General features: G+C 49.6%; 1 protein-coding gene across 3 annotated transcripts; it reads right to left on the reverse strand.

Annotated features, from left to right (window-relative positions):
• Positions 1 to 9,413, reverse strand: LOC128154632 (ficolin-2-like). Of its 3 annotated transcripts, none has more exons than XM_052815526.1 (9): positions 9,306 to 9,413; positions 8,360 to 8,473; positions 7,574 to 7,627; positions 6,363 to 6,398; positions 4,987 to 5,022; positions 3,371 to 3,498; positions 2,809 to 2,938; positions 2,120 to 2,254; positions 1 to 1,235 (listed from the first exon to the last, which is right to left on the reverse strand). In XM_052815526.1, the coding sequence occupies exons 1-9, from the start codon at positions 9,382 to 9,384 to the stop codon at positions 988 to 990; spliced, it is 960 nt and encodes a 319-aa protein (XP_052671486.1). In that variant the 5' UTR covers positions 9,385 to 9,413; the 3' UTR covers positions 1 to 987. The 3 variants fall into 3 exon arrangements, with proteins under 3 accessions (XP_052671486.1, XP_052671485.1, XP_052671487.1); XM_052815525.1 differs by having other exon boundaries at positions 3,362 to 3,498; XM_052815527.1 differs by having other exon boundaries at positions 1,060 to 1,261; positions 3,362 to 3,498.
• Between the last annotated feature and the right edge of the window lie 7,036 nt (positions 9,414 to 16,449).

Below are 16,449 nucleotides of genomic sequence, written 5' to 3' on the forward strand. Positions count from 1 at the left end.
CTGTGGGGAGGAGTCCAGGAAGTAGAGACCCTTTAACCAGTTCTGCTAATAGTCAAATACAACTTCATATGAACTTGATGAACTGCTTCCATCTGCCAGCAGATAGCCCATCTTCAAATGCTACTGGAACAAGGTGAAATGGAAGGTACTGGCACCTGCTGGTAATTCACATAATGTCCACTTGTGCAAGGCTTGACTTGGTACTACTGTAGTGTCTTGGTACCACACATGTTGCTGGACAGACTATTTTGTATCCAGCTCTTGGTCCACAGCAGCTAAAGAATGAGATCTAGAAACATGCCCTGGAAGAGTGGCTGAAGCTGGCTCTGGGCATAGCTGCAGCTGTATCATGGTGGCAAGCGCTGGGCAATGCTACCGTGGTTCCAGGAGCTGAGGTCCCACCTGAGGTCCTGGAGCATGTGTTATGTGAGGCAGTGGGGAGGGAAGGAGGGAGGTGGCAGTGCTGACAGCCTTGTGCTGGAAGCTCAGTCCTTTCCATGCTGGTCTACATTGTGGCTCCATCACAGCCTGTGGGGAGAACAGGGTGGAGGGGGTGGGGGGGGGTGGGAATTCAGTGCCTTTCAGATGGCTCTTGGGTCCAACAGAAAAGGAGGCTGCAAGAACATTGGAGGATTATACATGGATTAGACTGAAAATTACTAGTAATTACCAGTTAGGGTAATAATATCTGAGAGCTTTACTGAGATGCAGTAGCCTCACCATCATGATCAAGATAATGCACTTTTCAGAAAAAGATGCTTGGGCTCAGTCAGCATCTGTGGAGCTGCTTGAGATAGTCCAGGGTGAGAGTCTGGTGCTTACAGGGACTCAAACCAGCACTGATCTCTTCTGGTCTCTACTCTAGGCTGAAGTCACAACCTGTAATATCCTTCCTCGTCCAATTTTGCTCTCAAACAACATGTTTTGTGTCTTCTCTTGGCTGTAGAGTGCCACCTGTTGGTGCTAGTCAGACACCCTCTTGCCATGTTAAACTGGCCTGAATTTCATTTCCGTTCGCTTATGGGAGTAATGATATTCTTTGCCTGTCTTCCAGTTTATGCCATCAGCATAGCTCCCGTGAACGCCCAGCCAGTACATCCCATTCAGGTTGGAGTAATGGCAGTCGTTGTACCACCACGCTCCCTTGTATTCTGTGGCACAGTTAAAGGAGCTCATGTCGTTGTCCTGGTCTGTTGTTGAAAATGGCATGTCCTTGTGGTATGATAAGGAGTCTCCTGCAGAGAGTACACATTCACAGTTACTGCAATAGAGAGCACAAAAGGGAACCTAATATGTCTGTGCACCACTGCAGGGCATCATTGGGCCTTGCTGGATGCAAGGCAGAGTTTATAAATCCTGCTGTTCTCTTGGTTGCCCAGCTTTCCTCCTTGGTCCTGGCGAAAAGGAGTATCCTGAGTTCTGCCAGGACTGCTAAAACACACGGAGAACTTATCTATGCCTGTGAATCAGATGGTTCTCCTCGCAGTTACATGGGTGTCACTTCTCTTGCACCACTCAGAATCTCTGCAGACATACTGAGGTCTGGACTATCAGAGTTGCAGTGTACAAAGCCACATAAACCCAGAGCACTGCTATCTCAGGTGTTGGTTTTAGTCATTCCTGCATGAGGGGTATTGAATTTTGCAGAGGACTTTTTTGCTTTAAAAAAAAAAAAGAAACATCAGGCATTAAGAGGATGCAGTGCTGATGTTGCAAATATTGAACAGCACCCCAGCCCTGGAAATGCCAAACGTAATGGGCAAATACTTCCTTCCAATGTAACTGAAAGCAGAACTTGGCCTGGCTGCTGCAGAGGTGTTGGGAAGGTTATGTTGGATGAGGCGCTGCTCAGGACCAGGCTCCACATTTGCTGCTAAACGATGTGGCTGGGCTTGTAGGTAATACTCTGGGTCACACTTCTGTGGGTGATGGGTGTCCCTGTCCTTCCCTACACCCAGAGGTCACTCGGCACCTGGGATACCATGGTCAGTTTTAAAAAATTGACCCAAAATGTAGATGGTACAAGGAGTTTGCATGATACAGCTCTGCACTATAAATGCTGAACACTTCTGACATGCTCTAGAAAACAGCCTTTACCAGTGAGCTGCTGCTTACTTACCGGCATTTCCACCAAGGAAGTCTCCTAGAACCAGTTTGTATTTCTCAGACTCTCCTAAGACTCTGAATGAAGCGTACTTGGCAAAATAGTAGTTGTTTTCAAAGTCTCTCAGGTCAATGCGGAGTTCACAGGGTCCTAGAAGAGAAGGTGGACAGCAGTGGTGCGGGGCTGATGGTGACTACGCACCTGGATTTCAGGGTGGAGTGTTTAAGGAGCCCTGAGCTAACTTGAGAGCAGCTTCTACTACTTGAGAGATTATGATTTATTTGAAATTCCTGTAGAACCTCCTGTACCTTTGGTGGCTTTTTTTGTGAAGAACCTTTTCTGATCTGATGTTGGTTGGTCACGGGCACTGAGAGCTACACTCCCAGGAGTCCTGCACACAACTGTGACTCCACGGCTGTGTGTGAGCAAGATGACTGCCATCACAACCAGTCCTAGCAGGAAGATGTGTTGGCCTATCTCTGGGACAGGTAATGCAGCCAGCTCATTCTCTTCCCTGGCTTCTAGTTTTCTATTTTTTAGAGTGCAGTTTCCTGTGTGCAATGGGCTGCAAGAGCCTGCATGCTGTTTAGGATTAACTGTTGAGGCCTCAGATGGATGCCAGAAGTTTGGAGTCCTTTAATGACCAAGTGTGGTATAGGGGTTGGACTCTCAGGGCCCCAGCCTGGGACAGAGGCAGACCTTACCCAGCGACGTGAGGAAGTGGATGTTGTCATTCCCCAGCCAGAACTCTGTCAGCTGGTTGCCAAAGCCTCGTTTGTATGAATCCCAATCTCGCAAGAAGTTCACTGACCCATCCCAGCGCCTCTGGAAAACCTGCAGGAAAGGAGACCTTCAGCCCCACCAGGCCACCCCCGTCCTGAAAGCATCCGCAGCATTGATGTGGCACAGCCCCCCCCCTCAGTGAACACTCCCCCTGCATCAGGACTCTGCTGCGGGTCTCTGGGGACTGAACCCCAGGGGAATCCCTTGCTCACAGAACTCCATCTGCCCTTGGAAATGAGGAGGAAATGATTTGCTGATTTAAGCAGGGAGTGGGTCTGTGGTGCTCAGCCTGCTCCCAGAGACATGTCCCAGGAGAATCTCCTGCATCCACAGGGATTCACCCAGGCTTGCTGATGTGAAATTCAGCTGTCCCCTCAGTGTGTGTTTTCCTCCCTTTTTGTTTCTATTTTGGTGCCATCCTTTGCAGCCTTAATAAAAATCACTGTAGGGACATAGAAACCTCCCTCTCCTCACCCTACTCACAATCCATCCTCCACCATCCGTGTCCATGTCACAGAAGACGGTGGTAGTGTTGCAGCCTTGGGGATAGATGGTGTACCAGCCGCTCAGGATCTTCCCTTTACTCAACAGCTCTTGGCAGTTCCTAGCTTCTGTGCAAATCAGGGAAAGAGGTCAAGTGGAAAGAGTTATAACGTGCTCACTGCATCCAGGGAGCACATCAGCCTCATGCCCTAAGCCGGAGGCTTTGAGCCCTTCAGCCTCCCAGCCAACTCTTTGCACTGCAGGACTCTGGTGCACACCTACTGGGAGCCAAACCTCGCTGCAGTTTCTGAGTCCATAGGTCACAGGAGAGATGAGCACCTTCTAAGAGATGGTCTAAGGTGCTCAGACTCCTCTCAACTGCAATGACGCTTTGGGGGTTCTGGGTGACGGAGCTGCTCTGAGCAGGATGACAAACTCATGATCCAGGAATTTGTCCAGGCTCAGGAATGTAGAGGGAGCACAGAGAGTGTGTGGGTAGTTGGCAGCAAAGGAGTTGTGGCACAGAAAAACACCTACCTGTAATACAGAAAAAAGTGTTCAGATCATCCTCTGTGGATTGGACAGACAGCACTTTTGAATATATACATATATATTATGTATAAATCTATTTTTCCTCCCCAAACCCACACCTGACAGAAGCTCAGATTCACAGATGCCAAAGGATTGACTGGAATGGTCCCTATCAGACATCCCAGCTTACAGCTGTGTCTGTGGCTTTCACAGGGGAAAGCCTTGGGAGATGATCTGAAACAGTGGTGCTGGTGGTGCAGGTGTCTGAGTGTGCTGTAGTTGATGAATGGATGCACAGCTGTACCAGGCTGTCTTGTGGACATGGGTGTCCTTCCTAACAGAGAGGTGGTCCTGGACTTGTCCTGTTCCTTATTAGTCAAATGTTTTTACATGCCCAGGAAACATAAAAGGGCAGAGGAGTGCCTGCGGCAGCAAAGGGCCAGTTCAGTGGCATCCCAGTCTCTCTCTTCCAGGTGTTAGAGTGGCTGTGATCTGCCCAAGCCTCTGCATGTGACTGTGGCCCTATGGCATCCAAGTGTAGCCAGAGCAGGTTGTAGCTCTGCTTTGGCTTTAGCTTATGAAGGCAGATGGGTCAACTGAAGCTTGTTTGTTTTCTTTCTTTTGTGTTTTTTTTTTTAATGATTAAGTTAAACTGTGCACTATCAATCACGCACGTGAACTTGCATCTACTGAACCTGCCACTGCAAGCATGGTGGTATAACTACCTTTGAAGTAGCAGCATGTCTATAGAAGTGTTTCTAGTGGTTTCATCTTGGAAACCAGGACACTGAGGCTCTCAAAAACTAAGACAGACCTCCTCCAGGACACACAGAGGGCAGGTGACTCGAGTAGGACTCAGAGGACATGACTTTCCTGGCCTGGCTGGATTACAGAGTAGACATACAGAAGCTGCATGTGGCTGTGAGAAGCAAATGGGTTAACAGTGATATTTCCTTACTCTGTCCTTCAGTGTCACTCTGAATTTGTTTTTATTGCTTCCCTGTCCTGATTTCTGGTGCAGGGAGTCCACTACCATCTGCTCTGCAAAGCCAATGGTGGCATGAAGAACCTAGGATGAAACTCACCCCATGTTTCTGGAAATCCAGGCTCTCCTTTCATTCCTGTTGGACAAACAACACCATCAATTGCTCTTCACCTTCCACAGCCCGCCCTCCCCTCCTCCAGCACTTGGCATCATCTGCTTTTCAAGACAAATCCTGCTGCACTGGTAGAAGGCTGTGGTATTAGGGGAAGTGTTTAGCTCATCTGCACACAGAGCAGAGGCACAGAGAAACCAGGCAGGAGTAACTCAATACATGTTCTGCCCTGGCCACTCCCGGGCCCACCAGAAGAGACCCACCAGCCCAGTACAGAGGGACAATGGTGGGTGGGAACTGAAGTCACAGACTCCTGTAATTACAGTGGTGACACCCAGCACCCTCAGGCACTGGGAACAGCTCTCCGTGTTGCCTAGGAGGCATACAAGGAGGCTGCCAGGGAGGTGGGACACATTATAGATGTACAAGGAGCAGCAGCCTTGCCTCTCTTAGGCTGGTGGACCTGGCAGGATATCTTTTCCCCTGACATCTGATTTGGGGATGGGAGGTCCAAAAGGCAAGACTGACACAAGATGTGTCTCTGTTGGACCTGGCTGTTCTGCCTGTTGCTGGCCAGCCCACGGAGTTGGGTACCAACATTTGTGCTAGTGACTCCCGTTGGGCTGGGATACATGGGACAGGAGCAGGTGGGTGTGGGAAGGAGGAGGAAATGCACCTGCAGGAAGGCAGGGTCAAAAGCCTAAGGGGGGGATCGTTGCTGCTGGCAGAGGGCTTTAGTCAGTGGTTTGGGAGCAGCTGTGACAGCTGAAGCAAATGTACTGAACTAGCCACCAGATCAGCAGTGCTTGCCCCCAGCTATTACAAGCCAAGCTCCAGTGAGTGAAGCCACAGTGCAGGCAGTGCTCAGCGACAGGTGCCAGTGGCTCTCGCATGCAGGATGATGGCATCAGGAAAAAACCCTTGTTTTCCCTCTACCCTATTGCTAGTGCTGGTAGAGACATGTTCCTCTGGCACTAGCAGCAACTAACATCCGAGCCTCTGACTTTTGCTTTAGCACAGGAAGGTCAGAGGTCTGCCCAAATCTGGCTGGTCCCTCAGGCTGGGGCATGTGAAGCCCTGCAGTTTCTGTAGCTGATGGTGCTGGGCAGCAGCATCAGGCACCCAAGATAGGGACAGCCCCTGTTGCTGAATAGCTGGTTTGGGAGAGGGGCTGCTCACACCACCTGGGCCAGGGCTGAGCCTAGAATGGGGCACAACTGTCACCAAACAGCCCCACCCAGTACATGATGAGGTACTTTTATTTCTCTATAGTTGCTCCCACCTGGTGTGTTGTTCCAGAACAGCACAGGATGGAAGTTTAACTAAACCAGCTCACATGATAAATTCAGCATGACATGATTTACCTTTCGGTCCTGGGAAGCCAGGCTCTCCAGCTGCTCCTGCAAAATACAAGAGGAAAATGCTCATCATGGATGACTCAATGCGAGTGAATTACTGTGGCTCCCCAAGTGGCTGCTCCAGCCCTCCCGTATGTCCCAAATCTACAGGAGAGGCTGTCAAGTGGTGCAAAGCAACGGTGCTATGCTGAGTGTCCCAGCTGGTGCTGCCACCCTGGCCTGGCTGCTGTCTTGATCAGGAGCATCTCTCAGGAACAGCAGGAAGAACAGGACACAGGGGAGGGAGAACTGCTGCTCCATCTGCTGGAGTGTATGGGGGATTCACAGCTCTGTCTCAGTGACTTTTTGTGGGACCTTTCTGTTTTCAGCCAGGCACCTGTAAGATTTTGGGCAATAGCTGCTTTTCCAGTGGGTTCATCCATCTCCTGCTGGGGTTTCAGCTGAAGTCTTCGGTGCTTTTGGCCAGGAAATAGCTATATATTCAGCATGCAAATGGGCTGTTTTCAGTGCACCAGTGCTCAGTTACTGGGTGCCACCTTGTGCTAGAAACTGGTTTCTTCAGAAGAGACACTTTTCCAATGTCTGCAGCACACAGATCCTGCTGAAGACTTTAAGCACAGCCTGGATGGAGTGAAAGCCAATTTATCAGCAGACATCTTCCTCTTTTCAGGGGCTCATCCCATTGCAAAGAAACCCCCATTCCCTCCTTGCTTCACCCTGTGCCAGCTGTTTCCCAGTGGTTTGATTCCATCCTTCTGGTCAAGTGGGCTACAATGGCATTTCATGCTGAGTCCAGGCCTGGAGACTGCTGGAAGCACTCAACATCATGTCTCTGCACCAAGCCTCCTGGCCAAAGCACCCCAAAGCTCCTCAGAGAGGGGGGGCATTTGGGCAGGTTTGTTGGGGTGGAGGTAGGTTAGGATAGCAGTGGGAAATGGGGAGAGGTCTGATTTTAGGGGGCTGGTAAGGGTCAGTGGGGAACTTTGAGAAGAAGAGTAGTATCTTCCTCTGTGATGTAGTCCCAATCAAGGACACTGTTTCTAGTACTCACCCCATACAAGATCCATACCCCCAAATCCTGCTTTTCCTATGCTACTTCAGGGCTGTTTCTTGGACTATGACCAGCTCTACAGTTCATCTCTGTAGACCCAGACTCCCAATGCATGTCCTGAGCTTGGGTAGATTTATGGAGTAGAGCTGAATATGTTATGCATTACCTTTTGCACCAGGTGGTCCTGCTTTCCCAGGGAGTCCCTGGGCTCCCATTTCTCCTGCAAGGAAAGACTCAGTTTGTATGTGCACATTGCAACCTTACCAGAGGGGAGGTGATACAAAAGCCCAGGCAGCTGGGCCTTGGCTTTTGCAGAAACAAAGCAGCTGGGTTTTGTTAATTAGGTTCAATCTTGCAATGTATCTCGCTCCTTTTCTTCTGTGGATGCTACATTACACTGGTACCCGCCAGTGTAATTCCTAATTTGCAGTACACATATGAATTGCTATGAGCTTTGTACATCTTGAAGACAGTCCATGGATTTTGCTGTGGTGGATGTGCTCCCTCTGCTAATATGATTCTTGGCTATGAGAACCCTGAAGGACCCCCATCTCCCTTGCTTCCTGGGGTAGGGGGTGCCAGTACAGTTCCCAGACTGTTTCCCGGTAGACATGCAGGAGCATTGCAGCCTTCCTCCCACCCAAGCTGTTCAGTAAAGGCTCAGAAAATAAATGGATGTTTTTACTGTAGAAGAAACAAATGAGTTCTGACACTTCACACCCCACGACCTCTTCAGACTTGTGACAGGACTCAGGGAAAAAAAGACGACTCCGCATGTACCAGCACATCTCTAGATGGGGTGTTTTCCACTCCTATTTGACACTCCAGATGCTCACAGAAGCCAATGCCAGGCCAGCCACTGCTCCAGCCTCAGCTTGCTTCCCCTACTCAGCAACAAAGCAACAAAGCCATCTAATATCACAGTGTTCATCACTGGCTTTTGGGGCCTCACCTTTTGTTCCTGGGAGGCCTGGTTCTCCTTTTGGGCCGGAGGCACCTGGGATCCCTGGGCATCCTTGGAGAATGGCGAGCCGGTCAGCATCACCCAGTCCCACTATTCTCACCTCTGAGGAAATGAAGACAGTCTTCATGGAGATTATTAGGGCTCTGAAATGTCTTGGAGAGGAAACCAAACCCTCCGGAGTTGAGGAACAGTGCAAGCAAAAGCAATGGAGGTGGGAGTCTGGGAGTCTGGAGGTGTTGTATGGATTAACAGATGGCATGGAGGATCTCACATATTAGAGGAGCTAGACACTGAATCTCTCTGGCTTCACGGGAGTTCAGTGGGAGAGGAAGCTGTTATATATGACATTACCTGCATGACAGATATACTGTAGCTCAATAAAACAAAAGGTGAGAGGTGCCCTGAGGGGGTATTGACAGCAGAGTAAGTGACATTGATGGATCTGTGGACAGTAAAGTTTCTACTAAATTTCCTGAGAGCATGTCAGTTTGAAATTGCCCCATCACCTTCCCAAGGAATATAGACAGAAAGCTGTGGTGTGCAGCGTCCCCAAGCTGCCAGGGTGCCTGGCACCCAGCAAGCACTTGACTGATCCTTAGTATTGCTCTGCATCCTTTCGTAACTGGGCCAAGGCACCAGGAAAAAAAAAAACCCTTAACGAGGATGGAAAACCATGACTGGGACAGCCTGTTTCTGGAGATCCCACTAGTGAGTGGGGGAGGATGCTACGTCTTTGGTTGGAGCCAGGATTTTTGTTAAGTGGCTGCTGAGACTTCAGGCTCCCCTTACCCTCCTCCCACTTGCAGCTGAGTTAAAAAAACCATAGAAGGAAAAAAAATCATATCCCCCCCCTCCTCCCCCAGCTCCTTGTGTTATGGGGGAGATGAAACAGGCTGTCTCAGCAGGATGGCAGTAGGATTTGTGCCCCACTCACCTGGGCAGGTGTCCTGGGCATCACAAATAGTCACTGCTAGGCTGAGCAGAGCCAAGAGGGTCAGGGCTGCCCTCCCCATGGCCGGCACTGCTCTCTGCGGAGCTCCCCTCATCCACGTCCCAGGCGCTGTGGTTAACATCAACTCATCTAAGCCTTTTATATCTAGCAACACCCCCCCCCCCCCGGGTAAGCTCCACCTCTGCGCTTGCCCACTGCCTGCTCTCAGGTCTGGGACTCTGGCTGGGTCTCAAGCTGTTTCCCAGATAAGCCACTTTCCATAAGTCTGATGGGAAAGTTCTTGCCTGGCTGCCCCAGCCTGCTTCGCCTCTGTCCTCAGCAAATTTTGGATGCCTTTCCCCTCCCATTTTGTATTTCTAGAGGAAATGAACCTGCAAAAACATAGGTTTAGCTAAGAGCAGACACCTCCCCTCACCCTGCCTGCCAGTGGCCGTTTACAAAGTGCAGAGCTTACTGTGTAGATGAGGAAACTGAGGTACTGGGAGACGAAAAGCCCCAGGTCAGCTGAGGCCACTGGCACAGCCTGGCTCATGCTCCGATGCTCTGCCTGCCAGGCAGCCCAGCGTCATTTTGCAACCCTTCAAACAGAGGTTTCAATTTATACATGATCCATGACTGATACGGAGTTAAAACTCTGTGTATCCAGGCAAGGTTAGGTGGGCAGAGCATGTCTGATTTTTTTTTTCCTCACCTATTTTTTTCTCCAGTCCCTGTTCATTGTAATAGTGAGCAGGATTTCAGTTTTGCTTTGCTGTTGCTATGCCCTGTGCTCTGCTCATTTGTGGCAGCATTACTACAGGTCCAAACTGCCTTATCGAGTTTGACCCCCGTGTTACCTTCAGACATAGAGCCTATAAAGTTTATGAATTTTAGCAGAGGGCAGAGTTTAAGTTTTTTTTTCTCCTTACCATTGCATGCCAGTTCAGAGAATACTCTGATTTCTTGGAGCCTTTCCCAGCTCTCAGGATGTCAGAGGCAGAACATAGCTACCCCTCAAGCATTTGCTTCTATCATGAGGTCCCTCTAACATCCCAAATTCCAATGATATATGACAGCTTTCTTTAACGTGAAGCAAATGGGAGAAAGCAGGGGGGAGATAAGTATTTGGCTGTCACTTAAATTCTGTGCCCTCCAAATAGCCGATACATACACATACTCATATACAAATTCTTATGCAAATTCATATATGCATGCATATAAAATAATAATCCAGTAGATGTTGTGATTATTGTCATTCCTGAGAACCAATTCTGGCAGGGAAATGCACACCTTACTTTCCTGCCCCCATCTGAAAAAAGCGCAGAGAAATCAGAGGGATTGTGATCAGACTGGTTGCATTCAAGTTTGGGATTTGCTTTGCATGGGAAAAAGTATCTCATCATCTGTGGCAAGCGCTGTGCATGCAATTCTTGGGGTGAAATGAGAGCAACTTCTTTCTTCAGCCTTTCAGAAGGAAAGAGAAGAAGGATGAGCAGGTGCCTCTGAGCTGCTAGAATAGAATAGAATCATTTCGGTTGGAAAAGACCTTCAAGATCATCAAGTCCAACCATTAACCATGCCCCCTAAACCATGCCCTGGAGTACCCTGTCCACTCGCTTTTTGAATACCTCCAGGGATGGTGACTCAACCACTTCCCTGGGCAGCCCATTCCAATGTTTGACAACCCTCTCAGTAAAAAAATTTTTCCTAGTATCTAACCTAAATCTCCCTTGCCTCAGCTTGAGGCCATTTCCTCTTGTCCTATCTCCAGCCACCTGACAGAAGAGACCAACACCCACCTCACTACAACCCCCTTTCAGGTAGTTGTAGAGAGCGATAAGGTCTCCCCTCAGCCTCCTCTTTTCTAGACTGAACAACCCCAGATCCCTCAGCCGCTCCTCATAAGACTTGTGCTTCAGGCCCCTCACCAACTTGGTTGCCCTTCTCTGGACACGCTCCAGCACCTCCATGTCTTTCCTGTAGTGAGGGGCCCAAAACTGAACACAGGACTCGAGGTGCAGCCTCACCAGTGCCGAGTACAGGGGAACAACCACCTCCCTGCTCCTGCTGGCCACACTGTTCCTGATACAGGCCAGGATGCCGTTGGCCTTCTTGGCCACCTGGGCACACTGCTGGCTCATATTCAGCCGGCTGTCAACCAGCACACCCAGGTCTTTCTCTGCCGGGCAGCTTTCCAGCCACTCTTCCCCAAGCCTGTAGCACTGCATGGGGTTGCCGTGACTGAAGTGCAGGACCCGGCACTTGGCCGTGTTAAACTTCATACAATTGGCCTCAGCCCATCGATCCAGCCTGTCCAGATCTCTCTGTAGAGCCTCCCTACCCTCAAGCAGATCGACCCTGCCTCCCAACTTGGTGTCGCCTGCAAACTTGCTGAGGGTGCACTCAATCCCCTCATCCAAATCACCAATAAAGATATTAAACAGAACAGGGCCCAACACCGAGCCCTGGGGAACACCATTCGTGACCCCGCCAACTGGATTTCACCCCATTCACCACTACCCTCTGGGCTCGGCCATCCAGCCAGTTTTTCACCCAGTGAATAGTGCACTTATCCAGGCCACAAGACGCCAGCTTCTCAAGGAGCATGCCATGAGAGACAGTGTCAAAGGCCTTGCTGAAGTCTAGGAAAATAACATTGACAGCCTTTCCCTCATCCACTAGGCAGGTCACCTAGTCATAGAAGGAGATCAGGTTGGTCAAGCAGGACCTGCCTTTCGTAAACCCATGCTGACTGGGCCTGATCCCTCTCTTATCCTGGAGCTGCCGTGTGAGTGCTCTCAAGACAAACCGATCCATAATCTTTCCCGGTACCGAGGTCAGGCTGACAGGCCTGTAGTTCCCCGGATCCTCCCTCCGACCCTTCTTATAAATGGGAGTCACATTGGCAAGCCTCCAGTCCTCTGGGACCTCCCCTGTTGACCAGGAACGCTGATAGATGATAGAGAGTAGCTTGGCAAGGACCTCTGCCAGTTCCCTCAGTACTCTTGGATGGATCCCATGAGGTCCCATAGATTTGTGAGTGTCCAGATGGCGTAACAGGTCCCTAACTAATTCCTCCTGGATTAAGCGGGGTATGTTCTGCTCTTCATCCTTACCTTCCAGTTCATGAGGTGGAGTACCCTGAGGATGATTGGACTAACTATTAAAGACTGAGGCAAAGAAGGCATTAAGTACCTCGGCCTTTTCCTCATCACTGGTTGCTACGTTCCCTTCTGTATCCATTAAAGGATAGATATTCTCCTTGGGATTCTTTTTACTGTTAACATATTTGTAAAAACATTTTTTGTTGTCCCTTATGATAGTGGCCAGATTTAGTTCTAGCTGAGCTTTCGCCTTTCTAATTTTCTCTCTGTATGATCTAACAAGATACCTGTACTCCTCCCAAGTTGCCCGCCCTTTCCTCCAGAGATTATAAACTCTCCTTTTTTTCTTAAGTCCTAGCAAAAGCTCCCCATTCAGCCAGGCCGGTCGTTTTCCTTGGCGGTTTGACTTGCGGCACATGGGAACAGCCTGGTCCTGAGCCATTAAGATTTCCTTTTTAAAGAATGTCCATCCCTCCTGGACCCCTTCGCCCTTCAGGACCGTCTCCCAAGGGACTCTCTCAACCAGTGCCTTGAAGAGGCCAAAGTTTGCCCTCCGGAAGTCCATAGTGGTGGTTTTGCTGACCACCTTCTTTGCCTCACCAAGAATTGAAAATTGTACCATTTCATGGTCACTAAGCCCAAGACGGCTGTGGCAGTACATCCCGCCCCCCCCCCCCCCCCCCCCCCCCCCCGTCCTGTCAGCAGGAAACGAAACTTTCCAGGAAGGGGAAGGAAACCCTGGAGGCTGCGGGTTGAAATTTGAACTGGCCAGTCGAGATGTGCCAGGTACACCGAGGTGACCCTCCTAGCCAATAGAATTAAATGACCACAGGTCAGATTCGACAGGGGTATAAACGGGGTCCCGCCGGAGGACACGTTGGCAGTCCTCCTCGGAGCAGCGGGTCTGCAGTCGGGGACTCCCCCTCGGGCCGGGGTACTGCCCGAGGTAACTCCTCGAGGGAGAGAGCCCTCAGCTTTTAGGTGAGTGATACGCGCGTTTTGAGCCATCACTTTAAATCTTGGGAATTCTTAAGTCAGCCGTGTAGTATTAATTCTCTTTACATCATTGAGCCTGTGATTTTATAGAACCTTATCGGACCTCTAACTAACTTTTGCTGAAGAATAAATCTAAATTTTAACACCTGTTGAAGTTGGTTAGTCGTGCATCCGTAACAACGGCCTCCAACCATCACACCTCCCACCAGTCCTTCCCTGTTCGTAAACAACAGGTCTAGCAAGGCTCCTCCCCTGGTTGGCTCACCCACCAGCTGTGTCAAGAAGTTATCTTCCACACACTCCAGGAACCTCCTAGATTGTTTACTCACTGCTGTGTTGTATTTCCAGCAGATGTCTGGAAAGTTAAAGTCCCCCACAAGGACAAGGGCACACGATTCTGAGACTACTGCCAGCCGCTTGTAGAACGATTCATCCGTCTCTTCAACCTGGTCAGGCGGTCTATAACAGACTCCCAGCACAATATCTGTCTTATTGGCTTTCCCTCTCATCCTCACCCATAAGCACTCCACCTTGTCATCAGAATCGTGTAGCTCTGAACAGTCAAAACATTCCCTAACATAAAGAGCCACCCCACCACCTCTTCTACCTTGCCTGTCCCTTCTGAAGAGCTTGTAGCCATCCGTTGCAGCACTCCAATCATGGGAGTCATCCCACCATGTTTCCGTGATGGCGACTAAGTCATATCTATCCATGCTGCGTGCGTTGGCATAGATGCATTTGAGCTGGGAGGGAGAGGTCTATGCAGGGCAGCTACAGGGTGACTGGGGACTTGCGCACCCCTCTTCTCTCATCTGTACAGCCTGTGCTGCCCATCTGGGACAGAACTGTGTCTGACCCATGGGGCAGGTGGAGATGAATAAGAGCCAGCCCCTAGCACTGAGAAGACTTTTCCTGCCCAGTGCCTTATATCCTGTGCTCTGTGCCTGGAAATGGCTGCAATACCTTGTTCCAAATATCTGGAGGCAAAAGCTGCTGCCCTCAGCTGTTTCCCTTAGTAAATCACTCCAAAAGGCAATGGCAAAATTTGCCTCACAGATTACCCCATCATTACAGTCTCTTAAGGGATCCAGGCTAGATCTGTCCTGCCAAAAAAAAAAAAGTAAGAATGGGTTTGTCCAGCTTTTCCCAGTTGCTCCATTAGCAGGGTGGCCAGCTCTGGGTTGGGCTGAGAATGCATGTTGTGGAGGTAGCTGTGATGCATCTGCCCAGCACTGATGCATCCCCTTAGGTGTTACCAGCTGCAGGCTCCATCCAACCTGGGGGACACCTGGAGATGTCACCCCGCTTCCATCCAAGGAGAGCAGCAGTGTCCTTGTGGATGCAGCTACTTTTGGGAGCAGGGGGGGAAACTGCCAATGAACAAGCTTAGGCGAAAGTAGGTCAGGCACCCAAGGGTAGATTTTGAAATTGGCCCAGTGATCAATATGTCCTTAATTGCTTTTCCTCATGCCAGGACCCAGTGAAGATTGCAGAGGGCTGATCATTTACACCATCAGCAATTCTTTTTTCTATGTAGATTCTTCCTTGAGCCCTGGGAAATGTCCCCCGTAAATCTCAAAAGTCCAGGATCACTTTGGGGATGAGAAAACAAGAATTTTAAGCACACTGGTTGAATGGGGAGCACCTCTGAACACTGTGACCCATCACTTCACCTCTAGAGACATACATGCCAAGAGTGAAGTCCCCAGAATTGAACTGCTCTGCAAATCTCCAAGAAATTAAGCTTAGAAAATCAGAAGGCACAACCAGATGACGGAGGAGCTTCAAAAAGTTCATGTGGGAACATCATAACTGTGTGCAACAGGGGATTTAGCACTGATTAATGCAAAATTGTAGGTGAAATCCTGGCTCCTGGTGTGGTCCTGGGGCTTTGCTGCCACCAGGATGCTAGAGCTTTGCAGTGGGGATGGGGAAAGCTGCAAAAGCTGTAAGTACCTAAACCAACATGCAGCAAGCCCCAGACATTGCATTCCTCTGCTCTGTGCTAAACTAAGGACATTACTATGCAAATCCTAAAGCTGCAAGAAGGGCAGACAGTCGGCACTGGGGAGCTGGGAGGTAAGCTCTGACACATCTGACTTCAAGCAATGTGAAATAAGAGCTTGCTTGAGAGTTGGCACTATTGCAGGTGCTCAAGGAGAGCTTCTATGCGCTTTGGAGACTTGCCTTGCTGGGAAAGGAGTGATGTCAACCTGCAAGGGTAGGTTATCATCCAAAGCAACAAGGAAAGATGTTCTTCTGGCTTAGCCTTTTGTAGGCTATGCTATTTAAAGCTCTTCACCATGTGCGAATAACAAAATTTCCAGGGTTATTTTGAGGAACACTTATATTTCCAAGGGAGAATTTCTTCAGCCCATAACCAGTCTTAATATCTGTGGTAGGGATATTTGCCCAAGGTCAGACAGCAGTTTTTTCAAAAGATATCCCTTGGTTTTCCCTTTCTGCTTCTGGGTTTTGTGAGCATATGGCATCTTTGAGTGCCCAAGCCCCTCAGTGCTAAGAGCCCTGCTGCACATTTCCCTTGTCCTTACTACAAAACCAGTTCCAAGGAGTTCCTGAGGCTCCCAAAAGGCAGTTTCTAAAGATAGTTGTCCTCACCAGGGAAGGGAAATGTGGGGAAGCAAAGGGAGAAGACTTCTCCCTGCTTACCCCTTGGGTTTCACATGCTGTGTGGCTGAACAAGGTTTCACTCCCTGCTTTCCCAAGGAAGCTTCAATGGAAGTTCCTGGCTGTGAGGAGCTCAGGCTGCTGGTTTCACTGGTCTTGACTGATGCCCACAGACAAGTCTGCTTTGCTGGGCAGAGCAAAACCAACCTTTTCCATAGCTGGTGCTGACTGTAGCATGTCTTAGTACTGGACAGCCAGGCAGTGCAGTGATTTATGAACACAAGATACCCACTCTGAACTTGCATTTAGGGGCTCCTTCCCCACATTTCCATACACTGATTTTGGGGCACAGTGGTTTCCTAATTTCAAGAGCCAATTAGGAAAGGTCTCTATCAGTTATTGCACACCAGCTGCATGCC

Source organism: Harpia harpyja, chromosome 19, assembly GCF_026419915.1.
Source record: "Harpia harpyja isolate bHarHar1 chromosome 19, bHarHar1 primary haplotype, whole genome shotgun sequence".
NCBI lineage: Eukaryota > Metazoa > Chordata > Aves > Accipitriformes > Accipitridae > Harpia > Harpia harpyja.

Excerpts from the sequence above, each read along its gene's own strand:
- LOC128154632 (XM_052815525.1), bottom strand. The coding sequence starts at position 9,384 with ATGGGGAGGGCAGCCCTGACCCTCTTGGCTCTGCTCAGCCTAGCAGTG. Across the intron at positions 8,474-9,305 it reads TGCCCAGGACACCTGCCCAG|AGGTGAGAATAGTGGGACTG; the intron begins GTGAGTGGGGCA and ends TCATTTCCTCAG. Across the intron at positions 6,399-7,573 it reads AGGACCACCTGGTGCAAAAG|GAGCAGCTGGAGAGCCTGGC; the intron begins GTAATGCATAAC and ends TGTATTTTGCAG.